At 49.2% G+C, this 18,487-nt stretch overlaps 1 protein-coding gene across 2 annotated transcripts in view; it reads left to right on the top strand.

The window, feature by feature from the left end:
• The window catches only part of RFX2 (regulatory factor X2), a 91,717-nt gene that overhangs the window by 36,472 nt on the left and 36,758 nt on the right, over window positions 1-18,487 (top strand). For both annotated transcript variants that reach the window (XM_044753160.2, XM_070491819.1), the window contains exons 2-3: window positions 14,230-14,342; window positions 16,827-16,916. In XM_044753160.2, coding sequence (XP_044609095.1) covers window positions 14,238-14,342; window positions 16,827-16,916 — 195 coding nt within the window. In that variant the 5' untranslated portion in view covers window positions 14,230-14,237. The remainder of the gene's footprint in view (window positions 1-14,229; window positions 14,343-16,826; window positions 16,917-18,487) is intronic.

Genomic DNA, 18,487 nt, shown 5'->3' with positions numbered 1-18,487 from the left:
TCCAGATCGGGGCCAGCAGCCTTTGTCTGTGAAGGGCCGGAGACTGAGTGTTTAGGCTTTGCCCGGCTCTGTCACGGCCACTCAGCTCTGCCACGGCGGCAGGAAAGCCGCCATCGACCAGGCGTCCGGGAGTGGAGGATGTCAGCAAGAGAAGGGAAGAAATGTGGGACCCTGGAGCTTGGCGGGCGGGGGGGAGATTAAACTGGGGTGTGGGGCTGAGAGCTGGGGACGGGCTGTGCCAGAACGTGGGTGATGGGGAGAGGGGTTTACAGTCAGCACTGGTGCCAGAATGAAGAAATTATCTGTAGAGAAAAACCTGTCTTCTGACATTTTCTCCTGTGTGTGTATGTGTGTGTGTGTGTGTGCACACAAATATGTAAAGTGGGCCCCTCCCTTCGCCCCATTTTAGTATAAGAATCATTGATTTTTGCCTATTGGGACTCACTAACATTCAGTTTAACAGAAAAATGTCTGGACTAAGAAAATGACGGTGCTGTCTTATAAGTGGTTTTGGCCATTTTTCGCTCATTAGTGTGTGTGTACATGAGTGTGTGTTTTGTGCACGTGTTCATGTATACATGTGTCATGTGTTTCTGTGTACGCATATGCATGTGTGCTTGTGTGTAGGTGTGCGTATTTGTGTGCGTGTGTGTTAATGTGCACGCGTGCATGCATTTGTGTCGCATACATGTGTTTTGTGCACATGCGTTTGTATACATGTGCCATGTGTCTCTGTGCATGCATAGAATGCGTTTGTGTTTTGTGTAGGTGTGTGCACGCATGTGTATTTGTGCGTACATGAGTGTGTGTTTTGTGCACGTGTCTATATGTGTCTCCGTGTGTGCATGTATGTGTGTCTGCATGTGTGTATTTGTGTGCGTGTGTGTGCCTGTGTGAGTGTACGACACCGCTCGTGCCCTCTCTCCCAGGACAGATGAGCAGCTGACAGTCCGCGTGCAGCTCAGCGTGCGGTTTCCACGCCCTCTGATGCGATGAACCGGGCACCTCCCCAACCTGGGGAGAGTTTCCGTTTCCTGGAAACCGGGGCTTGTGGTGTTTAAGTTATTGCTAATAAGCGAGGGAATCGGGTTGCCTGCCAAAAGCGTATTTGCTGGGTGAAAATGTCAGAAGCCTGGGTGGTTTTTAATTCACATTTTCCCCTGAATTCATGACATTGCCGGTGGCAACTAAAATCAGACCACATCTGAGACAGGGCAGCCGGACCTTCGTGTGAATGATTTTAAACTAGTGGTCAGATCCTGTCTCTTTACGAGGGAAGTAGGTGGGTGTCGCCCCCCTAGGACGGGGGAAAGTGCTGTCCTTTGAGCCCATGGTGGCCTGTCCCATGCGGCCGAGGACGAGAGCCTGCGACTTCAGGGGCCGACTGGGGCCTGGCTGCGTCCCGCCCGCTGCGTCCTGCCAGAGCCTTCGGACGGCCTGATCCTCCGCTGGAGAGAGAGGGGAAATTTGGCCGCTGAGAAGAAAACAGGAGCCCGAGCCCAGTTCTTACCAAAACAAAAAGGAATTTGAATTCTGAAGGTACTTTAACTCGAAGCCAGCTCCAACCCTTCAAAGTGCATTGCTGCAAAAGACAGAATTAAACCTTGGCCAAGGGGTGACAGGGCGCCCAAAAGGTTTAGGCGAAGAAGGAACAAGGGGTGCCCTGCATCTGAGTGGAAACTGGGAACTCTTGGAAAGTGCGGGTAGCCGTAAAGGGTCCAGTCTTTTTTCCCCTCTAATTCCACTCTCCTCGTCTGGCAGAATTGCGACAATTTCGTGTCCAGGCCACTGCGGGCCCCTCGTATTCCTCCTGTTCTCACCCTGTCTCCAGGTTCATTTCACTCGTTTGTCTGGCTCATTTCTCAGACGCCGCTCGTTCATTTAGAGCAGTGCTTCTCCATTGGGGCCATCCTGCCCCCAGGGGACGTTGGGCCATGTCTGCACCCTCAGAGCAGGGGGCGGGGGTGCTCCTGGCATCACGTGGGTGGCGCCAGGGATGCTGATCAGCACCCCACAGTGCCCAGGACGGCCCCCCAAAGAAAACGACCCAGCCGCGATATCAGCGGTGCCGAGGTGAGAGCCCTGCGTGCGTGCCCGCTGGGCGGGTGCGTTGGGAGGGATGTAGAGTGAGAAACGACGTGGTCCCTCCCATCACGGAGTGCTAAAGGATCCACTTTCAGTGAGGAGGAGCTGGGGATTTAGGTCTCCACCCGTGGGAGCCCCCTCTCCGTGTCGAGCTGAGCAGCGTCTTGAGGGCTGAGCCAGGCCACTCGCAAGTGGGGACGGTTGAGACGGAACAGAAGCTGCACGTCACTGGCTCCTTAGACCCGGCCCTCGGACTGAAGGGGACCAAGAGAAGCCAAGGGACATGATTTTTCTGGTCACTGTAATAACACAAGCCTTGGGCAGAACCCGGGGTCTGAGAAAACCGGTACGCTTGAGTGTCCTGGACTTGTTGCTTCTTGTTTCCAGGGAAACAATTAATTGCTTCCCAGGGACAAATGAACCTGGTGCCTTCCAGATGCCACCAAGTGCCAGGAGAGCACGAACTGATGGCCCGAGGAGGTCAGGTGCCCCCCCCAAGCGGAAGTTGATTGGCCACTCAGAGCAAAGGGAACGAAAAACGCTTTTCTTGCTCTTCCCTAGTTACCGCAAAGATGACAAGGCCTTTTCTAAATACCCAGCAGACCCATGTAAGGCAGGTGACCCCTCCAGCTGGCACATGGAGGCACAGGAATAGAAAGGAGATGGCTTCAGGTCGTGGTGAGTCAGCACCGGGCCAGGAACGCGGCCCAGAAATTGCCCTCAGCTTTTTCTGCATTTCCCTTCCTGTCATTACTGGTTACTAGGTAACCAGAGTATTTTCCTGTAAACAGCAGGCTCTTCCCTTTGTGCCCGGGTGGATTCATTCATCGAGGCCTGCAGCCAGGGCTGCTGACCGTTCTGGTCTCTCCTTTGCCCCCTCGTGTACACCCAGCAGCCTCGGCAGGTGTGCCCACCAGTGAGTGTCCTGGGCGGCGTCTCCAGAAGGTCACACGTGTGCTGGCGCCCGAGGAGGGGAAATCACACCAACAGCTCTGCGTTTTCCCACTTTATTCCTCAAGCCTGCCCTTATCTTGGACCCGATGACAAATGAAGCGTGCTGGGCTTATAAACAGCACTCCGGGCGTGTCTCTGAGTCCCGGGAGCTGTGGGCCGTCCTGGCCAGGCTGCGCATCAGGTCGTGCGTGAGGTCCCTGTAACCCGGTCTGCAGAGGCCGCAGGTGAAGGGAGTCAGAGGAAGGATGCTCAGGTCCCCGCCTTGGGAGGACAAACAGGAGAGGGAATAAATGAACGTGACAGAGCCAGCAGGGAGACAGTAGCCGAATGAGTCCCAGTTCCTATCGCAAGATCAAGTTCAAGTTCAGAGCAGAGGCCCAGACCTGTGCTCGTGCCTCCAGCCTGCGTCTGGGGTGACATCCATCCCCCAGGAGCCTGGCCCAGCTGAGTGACTGGGAAAGGAAGCACAGGGGGACGCGTGCTGAATTTAGGAATTCCCACGCTTCACCTCGGAGCTGGTGGATGGATGCGCCTGTCCCCGGGGCGGCCACCTCCCTTCCGCTGCCGTCCCTGCCCTGCCAGGTGGAAAAGGGGCTCAGATCCAGCCTCACCCCTTCTGGAAGGACTCCCGGAGCCACCGCGTGTCTCAAGGGGTCGCCAGCCTGGCAAACCAGCGCGAGCGGAGAAAGGCAGCAACGAAGGGCGGTTGGGCTTGGTCCTTTTGGCTGAAAGCTAATTGCCCGGTGGGTTTTTGGTTTGTTTAACTTTTTATCATGGAGATTTCAAACATCTCTAGAATCAACGCACAGGGCAACGAACCCGCATCCTGTCGCCATCACCGGCCTCTACGGTCACCAGCATTCTTGTATCAGACTTTCACAGGGTTTTCTTAGGCTAAAATTTACATACAGTGAACACACAGATCCTGGCTGTGTCATAGTGACAAACGGATGGTCCCTGTAACGCACACCCCGTCATCACACACACAGTTCCCGCCTGTCCCTCCCCAGTGGCCACCCTCCGCCACTGCTCTGAGTGTCTGAAAACTCTTTAGGTTTGTCCGTTTCACGGTGCGTGCGCTTCGATCCAGTTTCTTTCACTCCGCGTAGTGACTCTGAAATTCACCCGTGTTGGCTGTTTCAGAGTTCACGCCTTTGCGATAATAAATAGTATGGAGCAATGTTCTCCTCTTAGCTCTGTAGCTGTCTCTTTTTGCTTTGTTGTAGTGGTTGCCTTAGGGGTTACAATATGCATCTTTTTTTTTTTTTGAGGAAGATCAGCCCTGAGCTAACTACTGCCGATCCTCCTCTTTTTGCTGAGGAAGACTGGCCCTGAGCTAACATCCGTGCCCATCTTCCTCTACTTTATATGTGGGATGCCTGCCACAGCATGGCCTGCCAAGAGATGCCATGTCCACACCCGGGATCCGAACCGGCAAACCCTGGGCCACCCAAGCAGAATGTGCTCACTTAACCGCTGTGCCACAGGGCCGGCCCCTGATATGCGTCTTTAACTTACCTCAGTCTGCAATTCCTCCTCCGTTCTGCTGCTGGGCACTGGGCTTATTTCTGCTTTTCAGCAATCGTGAATGAAACTGCTATGAATGTGTGTGTGCAAGTCTTTTTGAAGACATATATTTCCATTTTTCTGGGTTAAACACCTAGGAGAGAAATTCTGAGTTAAAGGGTAGGTTTAACTTTCTAGAAACCTGCCAAACCTTTTTTCCAATGTGGTGGTGTCATTTTACAGCCCACAAGGGTGTGAGAGTTACGATTTCTCCATGCGCTCACAGCATTGCTTATTGTCAGACTTTTTTATTTTGACCATTTTAGTGAATGTTTAGTGGTTTGAAATTAGTTTTGTTTTTTTTTTGAGGAAGATTGGCCCTGAGCTAACATCTGTTGCCAGTCTACCTCTATTTTACGTGGCACGCCGCTACAGCACGGCTTGATGAGCGGTGTGTAGGTCCATGCCCTGGATCTGAACCTGCAAACCCCAGGCTGCTGAAGCAGAGCACACGAACTTAACCACTACACCACCAGGCTGGTCCCTAAATTAATTTAAATTTCATTGTAGTTTTAATTTGCATTTCCCTAGTGACTAAGGAAGTTGAACACTATTTGATATACTTTTTGGGCATCTGTATATCTTTGTGAAGTGGCTATTCAAGTCTTTTGCCCATTAGGTTGTCTTCCTATTATTGAGTTGTAGGAGCTTTTTATATATTGTGGATAAAAGCCCTTGGTCAGATACATGTTTTGCAAATATTTTCTCCCAAATGTGGCTCATCAATTTGTGTTCTTAATGAAGTCTTTTAAAGAGTGGCAGTTTTAAATTTTGATGAAATCTAATTTATCAAGTTTTTCTTTTATGCTTATTACTTTCTGCATCCTGAGAAAACTTTGCCTACCCCCTTGTGTTTTCTCTTAGAAGTCTTAGTTTAGCTTTTATGTGTAAGTCTATGATTGAACTTGAAACATTTTTGTGTATGATGTGAGGTTGGGATTGAGGGTTTTTTTTCTTCCCATGTGGATATGCTTTCTGTTTAAACAACTTTCCTTCCTCTGTTGAATTGCCTTGACAGCTTTGTCAAAAATTAATTGTGGAGGAAAAGAGCTGGGACTTCATTAGGAAAAAAAGTCAAGACCAGCCCAGTGGCACAGCGGTTAAGTTCAAATGTTCCGCTTTGTCAGCCCGGGGTTCGCTGGGTTGGATCCCGTGTGTGGACATGGCACCACTTGGTAGGCCATGCTGTGGCAGGCGTCCCACATATAAAGTAGAGGAAGATGGGCACAGATGTTAGCTCAGGGCCAGTCTTCCTCAGCAAAAAGAGGAGGATTGGCAGCAGATATTAGCTCAAGGCCAATCTTCCTCAAAAAAAGAAAAAAGAAAAAAGAAAAAAATCAATTAACAATGTCAGTATGGGATATAATGGTTAATTATTGCTGGATTTGATGTATTAATTTTTGTTATGATTTTTCCATATGTGTTCAAGAGGGCTATTGGTCTAAATACTTTTCTTGTAATATCTTTGTCAAGTTTTGGTATCAAGGTTTTGCTGACCTCATAAAATGAGCTGTGAAGTGTTCCTTGCTCTGTTTTCTGATGGAATTTGTGTATTAATTCCTTTTTCTGTCTTTGATAGCATTTACCAGTGAAACTATCTGTGCCTGGAGGTTTCTTTGTAGGGAGGTTTTTGATAATGTATTCAATTTCTTTGTTAGATATATGACAGTCACGTTTTCTATTTCATCTTGTATCAGCTTTGGTATGTTGTGTTTTTCAAAAAGAGTATTTATTTTATCTAGCTTGTCGAATTTCTTGGCTACAGTTGTTAGTAGTTTTCTGCTAGCATTTGATTTTTGTAAGACTCATAGCAGTATATCTCAATTCATTCCTGATACTGGCAATTTGTATTTTTTTCTTTTCTTTTCTCTTTCTTATCAGTTTTTTATAGGGGGTTGCCAATCTTTTTTTTCTAGGACTTTTTTTAAAATCAGTCTTAGATTCACAGCAAAATCGAGAGGAAGGCACAGAAATTTCCCGCATACCCTCTGCTCTCGCACATGCATAGCCCCCACCACCAACATCCCCCACCAGAGTGGTACGTTTGTCACAGCTGATGAACCTACATTGACACATCATTGTCACCTCAATCACGTTAGGGTTCACTCTTGGTGGTGTACTTTCTATGGGTTTGGACAAATGTACAGTATTATACAGAGTATTTCCACTGCCTTAAAAATTCTCTGTGCCCCACCTGTCGTCCCTCCTTCCCCCAGACTCTTGGAAACCGCTGGTCTTTTCACCATCTCCACTGTTTTTCCTTTCCCAGAATTGTCATGTTGTGGGAATCATATGGTACGTATGCATTTCCTTTCATTTAGTAGTATGCATTTATGTTTCCTCCATGTCTTTTCATGGCTAGAAACCTCATTTCTCTTTTGAAGAAATTTCAATTCTGGAGAAATTTTGGTTTTGCTCGTTTTCTCCATTGTTTATGGAGTGTTTTTGTTTCATTGATTTTTTTCTTTACTTTCTGCTTCTTTCTACTTAATTTAAGTTTAATTTGCTTGCCTTTTTAGCTTCCTAAAGGTTGTACACTTAAGTGATTGATTTTTAAGTCGTTTTTTATACTATAAGCTTGTAAAGTTAGACATGTTGCTCTAAGATCTGCTGTCGAGCGTTCCTCACATTTGGGTATGTGTTGTTTTCATTATCGTCAGTTCAAAATATTTCCTAATTTCCCATATGGTTTCTTCTTTCACCCAGGGGTTGTTTTAGAAGTATATTCAAAATTTTGTAAATATTTGGCTTTTTTCTAGATAGCTTACTGATCTGTTTTCCATTGTGGTCAAAGTACCTACACGCTCTGTATCATTTCAGTCCTTTAAATGTGTTGAGACTTGCTTTATGGCCCAGAATGCCACCCGTCTTCGTGAATATTCCGTGTACATTTGGCAAGAATGTGCAGGTTTGGGTGTTGTGTTCTATCAATGTCGGTTAGATCAATGTGGCTGATGGCCTCACTCAGATATTCTATGTTCTTACTGATATCTTTGTTTAGTTTCTATCAAAATTACTGAGAGAACAACTATGTTTATCTATTTCTTCTTTTAGTTCTGTTAATTTTTTCTTTGTGTACTTTGAAGCTATATAACAATACAGTAATAGGTGCAGACACATCTGTAATGAGTATGTCAAACTGATAACCTGATACTTTTATCATGGTGAAACGTCCCTCATTAACTCTAGAAATAGTCCTGGTCTTGAAGTCTGCTCTGTCTGATTATTATAACCACCACAGCTTTCTTAAGGTTAGACTTTGCGTGGTACATCTTTACCCATCCTATTACTTACCCACTATGTGTGCCTTCGTATTTAAAGAGGGTTTCTTTTAGGCAGCATATAACGAGGTCCTGTTCTATCCAGGCTGACCATCTGCCCTTTTGCTCAAGTATTTAGTCTATTTACATTTAATGTAATTATGAATAGGTCTGGACTGAGGAAAGCCATGTGTGCTATTTGTTTCGTCTGTTTTTATTCCTCTCTTCTTTATGTCCTGCCTTCCATCAGAATAATCAAATATATTTAGTATTTCATTTGACCCCTCTATTAGTTTTTCAGTGATATCTTTTTGTATTTTTAAGAGGATGCTTTCCGGCTTATCTTATGCATCTTTAATTTATCACAAACTAGATAGATTTAATATTTTGCTACTTTGTGTAAAACACAAGACTCTTGCACAAGCAGTTCCATTTACCCCCATCTTCTGTGCTGTTATTGTCATGTAGATTACATAGGTTATAAACCCTACAGTAAAGTGTTATAAAACTTTTTGTTGGTTATATGTATTTTATAGAAATTAAGAGGAGAAAAGAAAAAAACTACAGTCTTTTATAATTACCCGCATATTTATCATTTCAAGTGATCTTTATTCCTTCTCATAGATCCAAGTTTACCATCTGGCGTTATTTCCCTTCATCCTGAAGAACTTCTTTGTGTGTTTCTCATAGTGTAGGCAGCAAAATTTCTCAGGTTTATTTATTAGGAAATGCCTTTATTTCACCTTCCTTTTAAGAATGGTTTTGGTGGATCTAGAATTCTGGGTTGACAGGTTTTTCCCCTGGCATGTTAAAGATGCCATTTCATCGTCTTCTGATCACCGTTGTGACTGATGAGAAATGGTTATCATCCATGCTGTTGTTCCCCTGAATGAATGTGGTTTTTCTCTGACTGATTTCAAGATTCTCTCTCTTTCTTTTTAGCAGTTTAACCATGAAACACCTAAATTGGTTTTCTTTGTATTTATCCTTCTTGGGGTTCACTGAGCCTCTGAGACCAGTAAGTTTATATCTTTCACCAAATTTAAAAGGTGGTGGCTGTTCTCCAAGTATATATTTTCTCTCTGCCATTTTCTCCTTTTCTTTTGGAATTCCAGGTACATATATGTTAGACTACTTGTTCTGCTCATTTTTCTTCATTTTTTTTTCCTCTCGGTTCTTCAGATGGGATGAATTCTGTTAATCTGTCTTCAAGTTCAGTGACTCTTCCTTCTGCCATTTCTAATCACCTGTGAGACACATCCAGCGAAATTTCTATTTCAGTTATTGTACTTTTCAGCTCCAGAATTCCTATTTGGTTCTTTTTTGTAGTTTCTCTTCCTCAGTTGAGATCCCACATATTTATTCATTATGCGTATAACTTCCTTTAAGTTCTTGAGCACGCTTTTAGTAGCTGCTTTATCTACATCACCTGGGTTGTCTTGGTTTGGGTGTAGTTGACTCCTTTTTTTTCTTGAGTATGGATGACAATTTTCTATTTGTTTTCATAGCTCATGGACTTTATAGGGTCCCGGACATTATGAATGATACACTGTGGAGTCTCTGGATTCTGCTGTGTTCCCCCTGGTGACATTTCTCCTGGCTGGACGCAAACTCCGTCCTTCCCACAGTGGGCAGCAGCCAAAACCCCTTCTTAGATTTTTCATCTTCAAGCCACTGATTTTTCTCCAAGACTCCTGGTGTCTCCCTCACACACATGTGGTTTAGTCAGTTGGCGAAAGATTTGAGTGGACTCGGTAGGCAGATTTGAGGGCCCACCCCCTCTGTGGCTTCCTCTCTTCCAGGATTTCCCCTGGAACATTCTGGACTCTCTCCTCTGACACTTCAACACAACCAGGCTGCTGCTTTCTGGCACCCAGGCATTTGTGGATGGGGGCATGCGCCCGGGCAGAAAGCCACAGGGTCGCCAGTCTGAGCTGTGACAGTGGTCTTTCAGGGGTGGACTCCTGGCAGCGTCTGCCTGCTTCGGTCACCCTCCAAATAGTCCAAAAGGCCCACCCTCTTTAAATAGCTGTCTTTATTTTTTTAATGTTTTCCCCAGGTTTTCCAATTGCTATCTTCAGGAGGGTTAGTCCAGCCAGTCTGCTCCACCATGCGCTCTGTTGTGTGCCTGGTTAAAACCTCTTTTTAAAAAACCTAAACCTTGATGTGCTAAGAGCCCTTGACGAATGGACTCAAATGAAAAATATGTTCAGGAGACTGGATCGGCTTATGTGCAGCCTGCGGCCTCGATCACCTTAGACGGGTGAGGAAGGATTCCGTGCTTTCTGCCGGGGGCATGTTGTGTGTTACTGTCCCGGAGCGGCCAGGCTGGCCCGCACGGTGTCTGTCAGTCTGTTTGTCTGATACTAACATCTGGGGGTTTGTTCAGGGGAGAAGAGCAGGCAGTCTCAGAAGGTCAGTACACTTTCCAGAATAGTCCTAGATATCCTTAAAACACCCAGGTAGAGTTTAAATTTTCTCAAACCATTATGAACCTATTTATGTTTTCTCACTGTCCTGCCCCTCGAGATAATAATTCTACATATTACTGTCTGTTTACAAAGTACTGTCATGAGCTCACTAACTGAAATGCTATATATAGTTTTATATAATTCAGTATCGGATGTAGCACTAAGGAGTAACTAAAACGTTCATTCCTCTGATCAATATGTATTGGCTGCCTGGGCGGTGCCTGGCACAGAAGCACTACCCTGGAACCGTCTCACGGGATGCCCTTGTGTCTACCGTGCTCCACGGCGCGTGGACCCCTGATGCGTTTCCTGGGGCCGCCCCTCAAAGCCCCACAGGCTGGGTGGCTTGAAACAACAGAAATGAATCCTCTCACACTTCTAGAGGCTGGAAAGTGTCAGTAGGCCTGCGACCCCTCCAAGGGGAGATCCTTCCTGCCTCTTCCGGCTTCTGGGTGCCGTCCCTCCTCAGTTTCCTTGGCTTGTGGCTGCATCACTCCAGTCTCTGCCTCCCTCATCGCATGGCCGTCTTCCCTCTGTGTCCTTTTCTGTCTCTTATGAGAACACTGTCACTGGATTTAGGGCCCACCCTAGTCCCGTATGATCTCATCTTGACCCTTACTTTTATTACGTCTACAAAGACACTATTTCCAAATAAGGTTGAATTCTGAGATTCCTGGTGGATGTGTATTTGGGGGGGACCCTGTTCAACCCACTGCAACTCCCCCAAGTGATCTGTGCCTTGTGCCCAAACTCTTGGCTTAAGTTTGAAGGGCGACACGTGACCTCTGGGGTTCTAGGATTTGCTGAGTCGATTTTATTTGTGACGTTGTAAGTTTCTGGAGCACCATTGTTGTCATTTCAGACCAGCTTTTGGGCATGTCCATTTGGCTTTAAATGTTAGCATCCTCCTAACAATTGGAGCCACCCTCTGTGGTCCCCTCCAGTCCTGTCACGTTCGTGTGTTGTGGCCACAAGAACTGTGCACTGGATCCAGAGCCCATGGACCTCAAGGTTTTGAATCCAGATGGTGTAATTTTTCTACTCACCTTCCAAAACCACAGAACTTTATCAAACCCAAATTATATGGACCGAGGACCAGCGACTGTGGCCGATGGGCCAAACCTGGCCCATCGCTCTTTTTGTAAATAAAGTTTTATTAGAACCCAGCCGTATCATTCGTTTGTGCGTCAGCAGTGGCTGCTCTTGTGCTGCACTGGCAAAGCCTAGTAGTTGCCACAGAGGCCGGATGCCAAAAAGTCGCAGGTCCTTTACAGAAAAAGTTTGCGTATCTCTAGTCTAAGCAATATACTTTACTTTTTTGTGTGTGTGAGGAAGATTGGCCCTGAGCTAATATCCGTGACAATCTTCCTCTGTTTTATGTGGGACGCCACCACAGCATGGCTTGACGAGTGGTGCTAGGTCCACGCCTGGGATCCGAACCTGTGAACCCCGGGCCACGCGAGCAGAGTGCAAACTTAACCACTACACCACTGTGCCGGCCCCAAGCAACATCCTCTAAACCGCATGATAAACACAGACGGCGCATGGTAAATTGTGTGTTAAACTAGGGAACGGGTTCATGTGCCAACTCCCAGTGCTACTGAATCACTTGTATTCTGGAAGGTGCGTCCTGGCCACAGTGAGCAGGTGTGGGCTCACGGCGCCTGCCCCCCACTCTCACAGGCTCTCCTTATCTCAGGAAGACTTTGACTTTGGGGCAAAATTATTTCCACCTGTGGAACGAGCAACTGGGCTCAGTGAAGTCAGCTTTGTCCCTGGCGCGTTCTTTTCACGAAGAGCTGGGGTCCCGTTATTTCCTCTTAGCGTCACTGAAGTCGCCCACTCGTCGGCTTCGGTGGGACAAAGCCGTGTGTAGCGTGCAGGTGACTGATTGAAACACTAGAGAAAACTGGAAGCAAGAGACCTCGATCAAGCAGCTTCCAGCAGAGAATTCCAAAGGTCAGTTCTGTCAGGAAGGCGGAGCGAGGAGTGGACCGTCACACTGTCCTCCTGCTCTGAGATCCGAGACCGAGGAGGAGCTGCCGTACCCCGGGGCTCTGGGGCCACCTAGTGGCGAGAGCTGAGCCAGGCTCACGGGAAACAAGTGCAACCAGCGTGGACCACGGGGCGTCCGATGGCTGTCATGGTGCCAAGGCATTTGGGGGGGAGGGGAGAAGTCACGATAAAAATGAGGTTAAGCCAGCCCCTCAGATCCAAACACACACACCCCTTTCTGATTTCTGTTGCCAAATTAGGCTTTTTTTTTTTTTTAATTCTTCACTCATTTCTGAAGGTGGGAACACTTGGCGTGATGGAGAAACGTATATAAAAGGTCTAGCAATATGTCCTGGCCACTTTCCGGGCTCGGGGGCTGGGGGAGCCTGTACTCAGAGCCCGGCCCAGGCGGGGGGTGCCTGACCACACAGGCACTGCCTCTCTCTGCAGTTCGCGAATTTCACTGCTCCCCGAGTGCTTAAGGTAGCCTGTTGTTTATTTCAAAGTAAAGATAGTTTGACTTCCAGCGTTTTCATGGAATGAATTTGTATCATCTGCCACTTTGTTCTGACGTTAAATGAGGGTTTTTTTGTAGAGAATTTTTAACTGTTTATTTGAAAGCTGTATGCATTTGGCTGCAAAGAAATATACTTTTTTTTTTTTTGGTGAGGAAGATTCGTCCTGAGCTAACATCTGTTGCCTATCTTCTTCTTTTTGCTTGAGGAAGGTTGTCACTGAGCTAACATCTGTGCCAACCTTCCTGTATTTTATGTGGGACGCTGTCACAGTGAGGCTTGACGAGCGATGTGTAGGTCTGTGCCTGGGATCCAAACCTGAGAACCCTGGGCTGCCAAAGCGGAGCGCGTGAACTTAACCACTACGTCACTGGGCCAGCCCCAAGAAATATATTTTTATGCTTTCTCATGGGCGAAGATCTCTAGGAACAGGAGGCAGTTTTTAGTTACTGCTAAGCTTCCTGAGAACTTGTATCCAGCCCAGGAAAAAAAAGTGGTGTTTCTTGATTCCTGCTGGATAGCATCTTTTTTCTCCTTAGGCTGGGAGTTCTCAACTGGGGGGCGATTTTGCTTCCAGGGGACACTGGGCAATGTCTGGGGACATTTTTGGGTCTCCCGACCGCAGGAGCTCCTGGCGTCGTGTAGGTGGGGTCAGGGATGCTGCTCAACCCCCAGCAGTGCCCAGGACGGCCCCACGGAGAGTGACCCAGCGCCATGACAATGCACTTGTAGTTTGGGGGTGCCGTAGCTCCCGGATGGCAAGCACCCATCAATATGTTTTGATTTTCTGGACAAATGAGTAAACAGTTGTCTGAGCCCTTGGAAATAGCCCAGCCCGATCAGACTGGAAAAGGAAGAAGGGGTTGGTCCCAGACTGCCATTGAGGAATTTCTACAGAGCTATTTTTTGGTTTTATATGTGGAAAAACATTCACTGCCTTGCCCCACTCTCATTTTTTTAAAGGAAGATTAGCCTTGAGCTAACATCTGCTGCCAGTCCTCTTTTTTTTTTTTTTTTTTTGCTGAGGAAGACTGGCCCTGAGCTAACATCCGTGCCCATCTTCCTCTACTTTATATGTGGGACGCCTACCACAGCATGGCTTGTCAAGCAGTGCCATGTCCACACCCAGGATCCTGGCTGGCAAACCCTGGGCCGCCAAAGCAGAACGTGCAAACTTAACCACTGCACCACCGGGCCGGCCCCCCACTCTCTTTCGATGGAACAGTTGCGCCGCCTCTTCCTTACCCAGAATGCCCAGGGTCGCTGCGCGGGAGCTCTGAAGGCCGGGCCATTTCCCCGCGCCCCCTCGTCCGTGTCTGAAGTTGCCTCTCTGCGCCTCCTGATGGCACCCCTCCCACTCAACCTCTCTCCACGTTTCTTTAGAACTGAGCATGCAGAATTCAGAGGGTGGATCCGATTCGCCGGCTTCTGTGGCTCTGTGTCCGTCGGCGGCAGCCCAGGCGCCAGTGGCCCAGCCCGTCCCCGCCTCCCCGCAGGTAACAGACCCGCGCGCGGCGCCCGGGCTGCCCCGGGAACGCCGGTGTGGACGCATCCCTGTGGTTCTGAAAAACGTTTGAATCAGCAGAGAGAGGAATCTCTATTTTCCTGAACTGACTTGAAACAGCTGCCCTTCTGCCTCCCCCACCTCATATCATCAGACATTTCCCTGTTTGTTAAAAAGGTCCCGAGGAGTTGATGACACAGAATTAAAGAGACAGCGCGCGGCTCCAGCTTAGTCCATTCTTACGTTTAATGGAAGTTTTCTTCCATTAGAGGACCCTTTTACACCGAAAGACTTTCTCAATAAGGCAAAAGATAAGTCAGAATTCTTAGGATTTGCTTCAAAGTTGAATCTAGCATTAGAATGGATGTCAATGTAAATTTTACAGAGAGAGACTTTTCACAATAAGTCTCTCTTGACTCGGGTTTCTACCGTGAGTTGAATTACACCATGAAGTCAATATAAACACAATAAAGTTAGTGACATAAGACCACACGACATTGAAGGCAACGGAATAGACATGTGCAGAGGTCCACTGTGACCATGTGACCGTCCACAATTATGAATCTAAAAGTTAGGAGCATGACAAAAAACTGATTAAGGTGGGAAAAAACATAATTCAGCGCAAACAAAATGGCAGACGTCAAAGTGATTTATTCAGTTTAGAATGTATGGTCAGACATGTTTAGCTTTTATTTCTTGCCAGTATGACAGCCCCAGCGTCGATGCCGTCATCAGATGTGGTTGTGGCCTCATTGGTTTGTCTCTCTGCCCACTTGAACCTGACACATCAGCCCTCCACCCCTTGCTCTCTCGGGTTTTTCATGCCAAGCCCCAATCTCGGGCACCCCCGGGCTTGGGTGGCCTCTGTCTTCCTCTGCAGCAGCCGCAGGCACACGGGACCCAGAGTCCTGCCACAGCCGCCGTGGCCCTCCCAGGTCCAGCGCCCCTGACTCCCTGACCAGCTCCTTGCCAGAGGGGAGTCCTTGCTGGCCTGGTCCCCGGGGCACGCTCTTCCTGCGCCACCTCTCTGCCCCGTGCCGTCCTACACAACTCCCGCTGCTGCGGCCGTGGTCTGCCCCCAGCGCCGCCTGGCTGCGGAGCGCTCCAGATGTGGCCAGGGCACCCGAGGGACTGGAGCTTACAATTGATTTAAAGAAATTAAATTCAAATTTAAATGGCCACAGGGCTACACAGCCAGCAGCCACAGTATTAGACAGCTCAGCTGTAGCATCTGTGAATGTCAGTCCTTAAGATCCTTATTTGTTTGTTTATTTCAGATGAAATTCACATAACATGAAATTCACCGCTTTAAAGCGAGCAGTCCAGTGGCATTATGTACATTCGCAGTATTGTGCAACCTCCACCTCTGTCTAATTCCAGAACATTCCATCACCCCATAAGGAAACCTCGTCCCCATCAGCATCCTCCCCACCCCCTCCCCAACCCCTGCACCCATGAGCCTGCTGTCTGTGGATCTGCCTGTTCTGGACGTTTCATGTCAATGGGATCATACGCCGTGTGTCCTTCTGTGTCTGCTTCTCTCCCTGAGCATCGTGTGTGCAGGTCTGTGCACATGCGGCTGTGTCGGGGCCTCGCTCCTCTTCACGGCTGCGTCGTGTTCCAGTCTGTGGCTGGACCATGTTGTGTATCCATCACCCACTGCTTTTTGTCCCATCTGTGTTCTTTCTGTCTTTGGCTGGGGGCTCACGGAGGGCTAGGTCCCTGCTGAACTTTTCGCCACGACCAGTGCCATTTACGGTTCACTTGGGAGAATCGCAGAGTCGCAGCGGACAGCTAAAGCCCCAGCTTCACATAAACGAGCCAAAGTCTCCTCTTCCTCTCTTGACTCAGGGGCGCATTTTTATCCTTCACATTTTCATAGCTTTGTGTGTCCAGTCGGAACCCAGAGCAAAATGACACAGCCACGCTGTGAGGATGCACCTCCAGATCCCAGAGAGCCGTGGAGTCCAGGAGCCGGGCCCGGACACGGGGAACTGGGCCTGAGTCTCGGTTCTAGAGTTTCGTATCCTGAGGCCCTCAGCCGTGGCTTGGCCACTGGGGGCTCCACTGTCCCCCGTGTGTAAAATGGGGACAAGTCCACTGTGCGATGGGAACCGTGGCTGCTACACAGCACTCTTCCAGGGGAGGCGGTGTGGACGGCTGTGGAGAGGGTCTCCTTGTCATTGCCAGGGACAGCCGTGTCACCTCCAGGAGTGCAGACCGCAAGGAGGCAAAGCTGCTGGGGGCGGATGGAGGCGCATGCGCTGCCGTGTGTGTGCACTCGCGCGTGTGCATACCTGCTGTGTCTGAGTTGGCCTAAGTGTATGAGTGTGCGCTCTCCTCTCGTTTCCCATCAATCCGCTTATGTTTTCACAAGTGACAGTGGCCTAGGCGACAGCAACCCTGTTGTGACCTCTGCTTGTTTTCAGGCCTGATGTCTGACACGTCTACATGTCCTTCTCTCCTTCCCTTTTAGAGGGTGCTGGTCCAGGCGGCGGGCTCGGCTCCCAAGGGGGCCCAGATGCAGCCGATCTCCGTCCCCAGAGGCCAGCAGGTGCCACAGCAGGTAACCGCAGCGCAGGCGGCGCGGCCGCCTTCGCACAACGCATCCTTTCCCGTTGTTGCTGTTCCTTTCCCTTCGATAGCTTCTGTTTCTTTCCAGAAGCTTCTTTTGGAAGCTATGTTTTAAAAAAATCTTTTACTGCAGATAGTTTTGCGGCAAAGCAGGAAATCTGATGATTTTTCATTCATTCAGAAATTCAGTATTTGGGGCACAGGGCAGCGCCTTGACAGAGGTGGGGTGCTGAGGTAGACGAGCAGACAGATAGCGAAGGTTTCTGGGTTGGCGGAACGTGGAACCTTCTGGACAAGCAGCGTTGTACCCTGGGATGAGAGCCGTGACCCCCAGAAGCGCCTTTGTGAAATTACACCCTCTGAGAACAAAGCTTGAGATCGTGGGCTCGCCAGCCACAGGCCATCAGCTCTGATAGAGTCTGCGTGATCCAGAACGTCGCTCAGCAAACCTTTTCTGGAAGGGGCCAGAGGACAGTTTTTGGCTCTGCAGGCTAGCCGGTCTATGGCCCGGGCCCTCGGCTCTGCCATCGTCTGTCTCCCAGGACAGCGGTGGATGTAAAGGAAGGGGCGAGGCTGTGTGCTGATCCAACTTTATTTACAAAATAAGTGGGCCACCCAGGCTTGGGCCGCGGGCCGGAGTTTGCCGACTGCTGCTCTGTCAGATGCTGAATTAAACTAGTTCAGGCTCCTGCTCAAGGGGAACAAGGAGTGAGATAAGGAGATGGCCGAGACCCCAGAGAGCACTACTGCCGATCGGTAGTGGCTTTAGAGGCGTCTGCTGGCTGTGTCGACGAGAACTGGGGAAGGCTGTGGGGTCACGGGGGGAAGCGAAGGCTCCAGACAGGCCCGGCAGGCAGCCAGTGGCTGTCTTAGCTCCTCGAGGGAGGGGGGAGCAAGACCAGTGTCGTGATTCCAGAAGCTTCCCCTCCTCTGTGGAGCTAGGCTTACCCTAGCTCCTTCTCTCTGGGCACCTCGGACTTTTGGGGTGACTTCTGCATTTCACCTGGGCCCCTAAGGCAAAGCCCACCCAGCATGTTAACCCTGGAACCTTCTCACAGACGCTGGTTATCCCCGGGGGTGCGCGTGCACGCGTACGCCGTCCTCGGAGGTGGGAGGTGGCCCCGTCCCACGGCTCCACCTAAAAGCTTAGAGAAAGGTCACAGTGAGACCCAGCCCTTGACTTTCTTACCCCAAAACGAGTTTGAGTTAGGTGTCTGGAAGGGTCCCTCTGCACACACGGCTCTGGGCTTCCGCGGCCAGGGCCAGCATCCTCTGGGGTCATCAGCTGAGGCGTTGAACTGACGTTTGGATGGCTGAGGACCGGGGTGGGACGAGCGTGTGCTGGGGTCTTCCCGTTGGCCCCCTCTCTCCACCGCCCACTAGGCACACTGCTCCTTCTAATTCTGCTCAGACCTTCACAGTCTGTCCCCGGGGTGGCTCTCAGGACCCCTGCCCCCCTGCCTTGGGACCAGGGCCACTCAGAGAGAGCATCAGAGGGGGCCGTGCCCTCTACCCTGCCCAAGGCGGGGGGCCGACACTCCGAGGTTGGCCTTCTGTCCGCAA

This window comes from Equus asinus, chromosome 20, assembly GCF_041296235.1.
Source record: "Equus asinus isolate D_3611 breed Donkey chromosome 20, EquAss-T2T_v2, whole genome shotgun sequence".
In the NCBI taxonomy this organism is placed as follows: Eukaryota; Metazoa; Chordata; class Mammalia; order Perissodactyla; family Equidae; genus Equus; species Equus asinus.
This window is presented reverse-complemented; position numbering and strand designations above follow the sequence as displayed.